The sequence below is a fragment of the Phymastichus coffea genome, unplaced genomic scaffold, assembly GCF_024137745.1.
Source record: "Phymastichus coffea isolate CEN01 unplaced genomic scaffold, Cenicafe_Pcof_1.1 PCOF00003, whole genome shotgun sequence".
NCBI classification, from domain to species: domain Eukaryota; kingdom Metazoa; phylum Arthropoda; class Insecta; order Hymenoptera; family Eulophidae; genus Phymastichus; species Phymastichus coffea.
This window is the reverse complement of record NW_026706814.1, coordinates 9,349,486-9,360,848: the sequence shown is the minus strand read 5'-3', so window position 1 is coordinate 9,360,848 and position 11,363 is coordinate 9,349,486. Positions and strand designations below refer to the sequence as shown.

The window sequence follows — 11,363 nt, the reverse complement described above, 5'->3', positions numbered from 1 at the left end:
AACTAAAACTTTTTAAATGAAAAATGGTAATGTGGATTTCAAATTTTACTATCGAATACAGCATCAGTATATCATGTGTAAAGACTAAAGATGAGATAACACTTTCGAAAAGCCCGGATTAGCCAATTTATCATATAGTGTCAGGTGCGGCTAGGCTTCATAGCTATTTAATAACTACTCGCATACGTACCACGAATGCGATACTTGATAATGATACAGGCAAGTTTTTTTTACTTGTGTCTTGTTTATGAGAATTAAACTAATAATATACACTCTATTAAATAAATAGACAACAATTTTTTTAAGCATTTTATTTACTTGGATTGTATCATATACTGAAATTTCACAATAAAAATACTTAAATTACTGTCTAATATTTATTTACATTTCCTTAATAAATACCTTCATGGTAATATACGATAAAATATTGCTCAAACAATAAACTTTATTAACCTAGAACTTATTTAAAAATTTGAGATTATGATAGTCATATTCTATATTGACACTAGCTTAATCACCCTAAATTAAATTTGTATAAAAATATTAAGTACCAATAGCCGTAACACAATAATCAATTTTATAGTAAACAGTACACGTTTCAATTAAGCGCAGACAATCTATAATACTTTAAAAGTCTTTGAACAGACTGAAAAAAATAATATATGATTTAAGGATTTTCATAGGTTTCAAGAGAATATATAGAATGAAATAAAATTAGATGTAAGTTTTCCTTACAGTCACGGCCTTTTTGTATGACATACGCGCACAAAAAATACCAAATAAAACTAAACTTGAAGGTCTAAAATAAAAACGTATGAAATGAACGATCAACATTCAAAAATAAATTGAACAACAAAAATATTTCTAAACTTTGACTGTGCGCAAAATGACTAAATAAGAAACGACAATTTATGTGCGATAATACTTTTTAATTTAAAAAGTACGCTAGTTTTTTTACATTTTCATTTCTTAACTAGTATGGTTTTTATAATTTTTTATAGATATAAAAACTCACACACACACACACACACACACACACACACGCGCGCGCGCGCACGCACACCGTGATCGTCGAACTATCTCATATTAGTTCTATGATTAACTTCGGTATTTGTAATTCAGAAAATTTTTTAAATATTTAAATTAAAAATATGAGTAAAAATAGTAAATTTTTTTTATAAAAGTTTGAGTTAACATTAATATTTATGAACATACGATCGTATATATGTTACTCTAGTTAAATTTGATTAGTCCAACAAAAATATTTTACAAGTTACAAATTTACAATAAATGTTGTCAGTGAATTGAAGCGATTTTATTTTTATTAAAAAACACTATTTTGTAATTTTAAAGTAAGTGATTGCAATACAAGATCTGGATTTTGCGACATTGAGAACGTTTGTAGAGCATAAAAGTTAGCAATATTATTCAATCTTCGAAGACTTTGAACTTACAAGTACTGCAAAGCCCAGAGATATGTCACTAATGATAGTAAAATATATCAGGCAAGTGTATTTTTTATATACTTCGATAGGAAGATATTGTTGAACAAAAATTTCAAAGGTTTTTTATTTATATATTTACAAGTGAACACTTGAATTAAACAAACAATACCTGAAATTTTATTTTGCATATTAAAAATAATCTAATCATTCCTTATCACTTAAGGACTATAAGGTTATTTGTGAAATATTCATGAGATTTTCTGTACTTGTTTGGCCTACAAAACATACATATGTGAGCGATGCCTTTTATTTATCGTTGGTTGTATGATTTCTCTCCCCTCTTCTAGCTCTATCAGTAGTCATAACATTGAAATTAAAATGTAAAAAGACTAGATAATTTCTTGATTGTTTAATGTTTATCCATGTATTTTTTTTTTTAATTTCAGATATATTCAGCGCATTCAAGGTTTAGAAATAAATATTTATAAATTGTAATCCAAGAAATTATTAATTGTAAATGGAGAAAAAATTATGTAACAAGGTGGAAAATTCGATACTGAACAGAAATTTGTAGCTTTAACCAAAAGAACAAAGTTTGCGCGGATAAACAATTAGTGAAAAACAGACATTTTTTGTCTACATGCATACAGCTTTTCGGCAACAAAAATGCATACAAAGTTATTCTATACACGTCATCACTAAATATATATTTTTCAGATTTTTTTTTATAAAATAATTCGAAAAATTAACTTTATGGCTATTTTTAAACAAGTTGAATTAAAATTAGGATTGTTACACTTGTAAACTAGGTCTCTAACCAACGAAATTGAGCTCCATTATTAATCCAAATTGGTATCTCTAAAGTTCTTCCAACGCTTAATAATTAATATATAAATACAAACATGTTTTTAATAAATAATATTTATTGCAGGTTATTGAAATTTAAAGGTTAACTTTTTGTGTTAAGAAGCATAATTTTTTTTATATTATGAATTAATAACTTACAAACTACATAGATAATTAAATAATTATTTTAATTCACAGTAATTTAAATAATATTTATTTATTTTGATGTGTATAGAATTATTTTTAGAAATTTTGGTCTTTGGAAATTCATCAAAATCTAAAAAAAATTTAAATAATTTTTCAGTTGTTTTTCACTAATTGTTTATCTTTTTAGGTTATTTTTAAAGATTATATATTCTTGTTTAGTACTATAATTCCCATTTTTTCATCGAATATTTTTTCCATTTGCAATTATTATTGAAATCAAATCATTCTATTGCCAGAATGTCTGAATTATTGGATAATTTTTAAATTAACAGTTGATCAGACTACAGTAAAAACTCTAACTTGTATCTTATTTGAATCACAAGAAACCTATGAAATTCCTTAAGCATACGTACTGTACAATCACAAGTATAGTTATATAAAAATCAGAATTAACTTATAGTTGTCACTCTTCATTTAATTATTATACAAAAAACGTAAATACACTATTGAACTTATAAAATGAGATTCAACTTGCTAATAAGACTCTGTTCTAGAACATTAGCATGATTCTTGTAAACGCTAATATGAGATTTGAATTTATGTATTGTAAAAAAGATGATGGTTCCTATGTAGATTGGATTTCAGATGCGGCAAAGAATTTTGATGATATTCTTCTGTAATGTGTGTAGTTATAGCAGACTGATTTTTGTTGATCCTATCAATACAAGTTACTGAATTTCTTCTCTCCCTATTTGTATCAGAAATATTATAAGAATCTGACAAATCATTGTCTTCTGTACCTAAATTTCGAAAACGTACAAAGCCATCTTCAGCTACCAACATTGTTGATCCAGAATTCGAAGAGTGCTCATTAAAATTTGTTGGACCTGCATTAGATTTACTACGACTATCCGAATTGTAAATAATTTGAGTATCATTTTTACGTTGCGTGCACGATGTTCTTCTTTCTTGAGATGAGTGGCTTAATGTTCCTGACATTCTAGTCGAATGCCTTTCAAATGTATTACGATTGAGGTGATCCGGTAATGTATTTAATGGAAAACTGTCATCATATACATGTTTTCCAGTACGTATGGTGTAGTTCTGTATAGCATGATTAGTATTGCAAATAGCTGGGTATAATGCATCATCCATATTTTCTGTTGATGTCGAACTACCACAAGGAAAGAGAGCGAAGCCTGGATGAACAATATGCTGTGAAACCTGCTTTTCTCTAATTTGGTAACGCGACAAACTAGCAACCCATGCTAACAAGCCACACATTGATAGCTCAATTAGTCGGACAGAGAATTCCCATCCCCACCACAACCAAAAATGTGGTTGAAGGCGTTCTTGAACTCCAAAAACGCCATATAACTGTACGAATCCCATTAAAATAAATAATAAAGCAGTAGCAATTGTAGTTGTTATAGCGGTATTTAGTGTGACAGTCATAAAATCTGTCACAATATGATTTCCAACAGGTTTTGTATTAGCCATCTGTATTTGAGTTCGGATAACACGATAAACGTACATATAGCAAAGACCAAGAGACACACAGAGTATAATGTAAATACATTGGCAAATAAGAGGAAGGATGCGAGACTCATCTGCATAACCAAAAACATGACCAGATACATGTAAACCAATACATATAGTGATGTGAATAGTAAAAGATAAAGCCAATATAAATGGAGATGAAAATTTGCTCTGATGAAGGCAAGGTGCGGGAGAACATCGTGACATGTAAAGTATAAGTGTTGCAAATGCAGCAGCTAATAATGATGAAGGTAAAAATTTTATAATTTTTGAAAGTGTTTCTGGGAGTGAATGTCCTAGATTATATGCATCATAAAATAAATAAAAACATCGCAAAGTACAAACAATAGTTAAAAGTAGATGAATTGTCAAGAAATACGATTGGGTTAGAAGATTTGTGGCGTTATTGAATCGAACTATTTTATATACGGAGTAGAGAGCTATCAAGGTAAATATAGAAGCTGCTAAATAAACATGAAGAGACCATGCAATTTTCCAAGTCGACTCTAAAGGGTGTGAATTGAAATGAGGAATTATACTTTTTTCACCGGTTCTAACATCTGGAATTTTAGAAGGTAACTCTGGAGATTGGGGATAAGCAAGTTTTTCATTATCAACAATATCAACATTACGTATTCTGCCTGGTTCATTATGTTTTTTAAGAATCTTTCTTCCATTTAGAGTGCTATTATAATTACTTTTTCCTATTTGGAGTAATTCGTCTGTTGAGTAATACGTCGGAGTTGCAGTACTTTCTTGCGTTGAATGTACGCTAAGTATAGGCGTTACAGTAGATTCTTCATTAACTGGGTATATCGTTACAGAGTTTTGAGATGGTTTCGTCGATATAGGTTTTAATAAAATGTCGGGAATATCTTGTTTTCTTCCATTGCTTCCTGATAAAATTCTTGAAATACTAGTAAAATGTAATGAAGGTACATAATCGACCGTGTCATTAAAATTTTTATTCCGATTTGATATCTCAGAACTATCTTCTCTAGATGAATAATGTGAAGTATCTTTATCAAGAAAAGTTTTCTCAAGGTTTTTCGTCGTACTTTCAATCAAGTCAGGAGGTTTAATAGGTATTCTTTCATGAACTGGAGTATAACTTGGTGGCGGAACAGGTCTTCGAAGATTGGAGTGAATATCCGTATTGGTTCCTCTTAATGTTGGTTTATCAGCAAAAGGATTAGAATATTCCGGAGGAAGTGGTGGAGTAAACAAAGCTCTCGAGGGTGGTGCATATGATGGCAACTCACGAAGAAATGGAGAATTAGTTGATCTGGTTAAAACAATAGAATTAAACATCGAAGAAGTTGTTAGTAAAGTTGCTAATGGCGATGGTGAAGTTGAATGTATAGTGCTTTGTGAAACTTGTGCTTCAAATGCTGGTACACTTCTTTTCGTTGTTGCAGAACTATGCGCAACTTTATTGAATATAGCTGCAATATTTTTTTCCAGTGCTGTGTGATCTAAATTAAATACTGGATTATTTGCTTCAGTTTCACTAGCACTAAATACAAATGTATTACAAAAAAATAAGCACGCTAATTGTAACACTGTTCTATACATTATTGAACAAATTTACTTTGAGAAACAGCTACTATATGAGCTGAGTTTCAATAAGTTGAAATCAAGTCAAATACAAAATTGAAAAGGATCTTTTTCCATTATCAATGTTCTGAGCTTTTCTTGTCAACTTACACACTGTCTTATACAATAATTACTCTATAAAGCTACATTATTATATATAATAATTATTTTTTAGAAAATTATCATTAACCAAATCTAAAATATTCTTTTATTCTATCTTCATAAAGATGGCGGCATGATCAGAAATTTCCCTTACTTGTCCGTTTCTACGAAGATTTGCTTATACTTAAAAATTTTCATTCCGACAGCATTTTTTCAAGTTTGTATTATAAATATTTGAAAGGAATTTGAAGACAGGAGGATCATATATCGTCTCTATTAACTGCTAGAATTTATTTCTGATACCATTCTATTAATTGGAAATACCTGCAACAGAAAATATAAATCTTATATTACACAAAACATACATAAACATCAAAATTTCAAGTTAATTTTAGTGTTGATTGCTTCAAAAAATGCGAATATATACTTCTATAAGGACATGAAATGTTCAGATATTATTCCCAATGTTTAGAAATAAAATTTTTCATCTAATTCTACTCTATATTGGACAAGTAATTCGACATATTATTGACTTCGCTTGATTTAAGTATATTTTAGTTTCTATAAACAATTAATTTAGATAACTCTCTTGGCTTGCTAGAACATCGCTATTGACAAATTTGGGAACCTGTAATTTTTCAACAGTATTAATTTCAATTGTTTTTCGTTTTCATTTCTTTCTCTTGCTTCAGTCGTAAGATAATAAACACTAATGAATTTCTCGTGAAACTATACAAGATTAGCGTATTTATGAAATGCATGGGAAGTACAACTTTCCTGTACGCTCGGCGAAAAACGTGATTAAATTCGTGTTTCCCATACATTATTTTAATAAAAACTGTGCCTCACATGTTCGAGAAAGAGATTCCCGTCCCGTGTGCTTTTCGACCCTCGCTTTGTTCACGCATAAACAAGACAAAAATCTTTTCCATACTAGTTAGATAATGTACTATTTTATTTCAATCACAATTATTTTATAATTCCTCATTTTTTTATATAAAAAAATTTGATATGATCGTTTGATACCTATCACTGTTAGTTATGCTTTAATATTTTTGAGTATGAAAAAAAAGTGCAATTAGAAAAGAAATTTTTAATATATAATGTATATATTATAAAGGAAGAGAAGGAGGATTTTACAATTTAAAATTATTGCCCGCAATTCTATTTACGAAATTATTTGCGCGGGGAAAAAGAGACAAGAATGCCCTGACTAGTAAGTAACCTAACGCACGTGCAAGTTGTGACTTTCGAACGCGAAATAACTTGGGATGAAAGGAGAGGAGCAAATGCACAAATTGCGTCGGTAACTTAATAAAACCCCAATTTTATAGTTGATCCATTTACAACCTGACAAAAATGGAATAAAATACAACAAAAGAAAGAAACAAAATTATGGCCTGGCAATGCCCCGCCCGTAACGATCAGGTAAGATAGCTTCCTCAGAGAGGTACTCAACTGCTGCGGGCAGGCACGAATATTTGTTCGCTTCTGCTATCGTTTCTGCTTCTACTGTCGTTTCTGAAGATTTTCGGACACGGACGGGTTCGCTACAAAGGCCAGGGTAACCCGGCTCACTCATTGAGTGGTTTGCGTTTGGTCCAAATGTGGTCTCTCCACGTTAGTCGATGATCCATGTATATACCAAGGTATTTGGCTTTATCTAGTCGAGATATTAATTTTTCCTCTACTGTGCTTAAAGCGCGTCTTGAAACCCGGGTGTCAGGTTTCACAACACGCATTTTACGCATTGGAGGCAATAAAAATAGTATATTAACCATGAAAGTAAAAGTGTCGAACCCCTAGCATGTATTTAACACCCTGCTCTTCGCCTCGGATGTCAATTTTCACGTGCTATGAACATACTAATACTTTCACTTCCTTGGTTAATAATGTATTGTATTGTTTATCTGTACTGAAGAAGGAATTTCTTTTTTTTTGCTTTTTTTTTATGTGAAAGTTACCTGTATTATATTTTATTCCATTTATTATGATTCTCCAATTTTCAAATCAAAATAGTGCTTTATTTAGAGTTTATTGCATATTGTAAGAGACTGTTGTGAGATTTGAGTCGAATATTGATATAGCTTTTATAGCTTTACTGTCTGCATACATGGCGTTTTCGATATTTGCCATACTTGGGAGATCGTGAGTGTAAATTAAGTATAATATGAGGCTAGAAAACGCTTCCTTGGGGAATGCCTCCTTTTATTGAGTATAGCTTAGTGATTTCGTTATTTATTTCAACTTTGGATTTTCTACAGCATAAGTATGATTATATGAGCAAATATAGTCCAACTTCCAAAGTTTTTGCAGTAAGCTTTTGTGCCAGACTTTATTGGAAGCCTGGATTCCATCTAGAAATACTACATTGCTATATTTGTTTCTTTAGAAGGCGTTTCTGATTATAGTAGTGACTCTGTTTATTTCTTCCATTGTAGCATGTTTGTCTTGAAAACCGAACTAATAAGTAGGTATATTGTCCAGTTCAAGCAGTATTTTATTTCGTTTTTTGTATTATTTTTTTATAGATTTTAAAAAGTATTGGCAGCAGTCAAATTGGATTTGTATGTTGAAACAAGTTCACAAGTTCAAACGGTTTGCCGAATTTCATCATAAGTATTATTCTTGTAATTTTCCATACAGCAGCAAAATAATTTACGGACCCTTTCTACTTTTAATATTTGCGATTTATTTCTTTTACTTTTATATTATTGAATGTGCAATCCTCACTGCTACTTAACCCTTAGCTGCCGCACTTGTCTGGCAGTTACATAGCTGCCAGACCGGGGTAATTTGTACCCCAGTCAAAAACATGTCATTACGAAGAAAGTATTGAATATTTATCGATAAAATTTTTTTTGCATAATCTTTAGTAAGTACTTTAATCGTTTATACAGTTAAATTATCTAATTATAGAAATTGAGTGTCATAAAAAAATTAATTTAACAAAAAAAATCTAAAAATTTTTATTTTTTTGTTTAAGAAGTTAAAAATTTAACTGGATACTCCTGAAAAGTGATACTTATATAAAAAAAATAGTCTGGTAACGGATCTTTAAAAAAAGGTATTTATTTTGAGAAATGAAGGTAGGAATTTTGTGAAAAAATCAACTTTCAGAAATGTTGAAATATTCAAGAACTTTTATTAATTAAACGTACATTTTAGAAGTTTTGTCATATAAAAATGTATAAAACATATTAAAGATATAGTGGAAGACCAACATTGTCAATAGAAATTGAATTAAACTGAATATTAAACACAATTTCTCTATACAACCTTTACAACAGTAGCATGCATGTTCTTGACAAACAGGAAAATGGCAAAGCGAGCAACCTTTGCGAGATTTTTTATCGTCTTTTCTAGAGCAAAATACACATCTTTGCCCTACTGGAAATGTAACAGACTCTATTTTTTCAAATTGCACATCAACTTGCAAAATACCAGCAACACCATGCTTTATATCTTTTCGCAAAGTGCTGACTGCCAGTCTCTCTTGCAGAAGTGGTTTGACAAGATAGTGGCTTAATTTTTCAAGACAAACGACAGCTGACGTATTGTCTTTGATACCTTCAGTTTTATTCCGGCACTTTAGTAAAACTCTTGCATTTACAACAGCCTGATCAATCATTCCATAGAAATACCTTTACGGCCACCTGTTTGTTCTTCGGCTCACAGTATAGGAATGACACAATTTGTTAAAGTTATCTGTGCCTCCTTTTGTTGCATTGTAGTGTCTCACTAATACGGGTTGCATTGCTATAAGTGGTAGAATCATTCGTATCCTCGATGCCATCTTCCTCTAGCAGTTCTTCCCGTATGCGACGCGTTCGCAAATTATATGCCATCTAAATAATTCAAATAAAATATTATATATCGCCAAAAAAAAATTAAAAACGATTAGAATACCGTCTACTAACTTTATTTTACACTTTACTGCCAATTTAGAACGAAAAAAACAACCACTCCGAATCACCGAAAAATGACGTTGCTTACACACTGGGGTACACGCGATCCCACTCCACTTTGCTCTACGACCACAGCTAGACTGACACTTTCAAAGTAGCGGCACTAGGCCGAATAGAAGGGGGGGTGTCTGAATGATCTACAGATGTCGCCATAAGTATCGATTTATCGGTTTAAACTATTCAAAATTGAGATAGAAATGGCTGGGGTACCGCTTACCCCTGTGTGGCAGCCAAGGGTTAACACTTTTATCTCACTTACAAGAAAGGAACCAACCCGAACTTACCAATTTCGATAATTTTTGTCGTATGTCGTGAAAAATTATTAAAACAAGAGATTTATATTTTTTTATTAGTGGAAAAACATATTTAAGAGGTGAAATCCACCTTCACAGTTCACCCCGAAACAGTTTTTTTTTCAAATAACTTTTCTCCTAATCAATATCTTTTAGTAAAATTAAGTGAGTAATAATCCTTATAAAAAATCTAACAAATTCTGGCGTGTTTAACTTTTGAGGGTTGCAACCCCTAATTTTAATAGGTGAAAAATTTAAAAACCGGTAAGAATTTTTGCAGTGAAAAAATAGTTTAGTTTTGAACAAATGTTTGTATTTAGAATGAAAATAGAGTTCAACAATTTCTTTATTTTTAATTAAATTGATAGGATTTCCTATTTTAATTCTTTACGGAAAAAATCTTATTTTTATATATAATCAAAAAAAGAAAAAATTATATTTAATCTACATCAAATATCATTTCATTTTAAATACATTTGTCTTTGAACCAATTTTTTGAATGAGTGCTGCACACTTATTAATATGAACTTTTTTCTACCATTTTTATTTGTTAAAGTCTGAACAGTAATGATAACCATAAAAAAATGTTCGAAACATAGGGAATTTTCACACCAGTGTGACATCCGGGTCACTACCTCAGGCACGTCTGAGGCGAACGTTATCTCAGGTGATCTTTTTGGTTTGCATGGGTACGCTTAAACCGGGATGAGCAATGGGAGAATCAGAGCTTCCTACTTTGCGCTTCGCATTGAAAGAATAAAAAAAGTTTTGACTACAAGTCTTCCATCGAACACCATGATCCAATGGAATCAGGACTTGTATGTAAATACCCCAGACCTTGCTGGAATTATCACATAAAAGAGAATTTAATTTATTCTCTAACGACGCGATTGTCTTATAAAAAAGTATCCCAATTCCTGCTGAAATACTTTTCGAAGGCTTAATTCTTTCGAGCTTCGATTTGGCTACATTAGGAAGAAGAGGAAAAGGAAGGATAGCAATTAAAAAATTTCGTTTTGACTGACTTTTTCCTTTTATTTGACGTAATTTTCTGGCACTTGGAGAGTTAAATCTTACTGGACCTGGCACTTGGTCGAACTTTGTAGAACAAGAAAAAACTAGAAAACTGGTAAAGAGTGTGTGTCTTTTTCGCTCGCGCACGCCCTTTTAAAGCCTGGGGGTGGTTGGGAGGAAAATCTCTCTCTTAGCCCCTTAGAATTTGGGTAGAGTGGAAATGGCGGCAGATTTTAATTGGCTGATTAAGATTTTCCCACTTTGCTCTTTCGGTTGTCGGGCCCTAATTGGTTAAGGGGCGTGGTGAAAATCGGGGGCGTACATTCAAGGGTATGGGCCCTATCTCGTTAGATGGCTCTCCAAGTACCATTTTCGTTACAAATTTTCTTATAATTATTAATTTATTTTTTTAT

General features: G+C 31.3%; 1 protein-coding gene across 1 annotated transcript in view; it reads right to left on the bottom strand.

Annotated features, from left to right (window-relative positions):
- Window positions 1-323: 323 nt before the first annotated feature.
- The window catches only part of LOC131664467 (uncharacterized), a 99,184-nt gene continuing 88,144 nt past the window's right edge, over window positions 324-11,363 (bottom strand). Inside the window, exon 2 of the mRNA XM_058935592.1 lies at window positions 324-5,999. Within this exon, the coding sequence (XP_058791575.1) occupies window positions 3,036-5,552 (2,517 nt within the window). The 5' untranslated portion in view covers window positions 5,553-5,999 and the 3' untranslated portion in view covers window positions 324-3,035. The remainder of the gene's footprint in view (window positions 6,000-11,363) is intronic.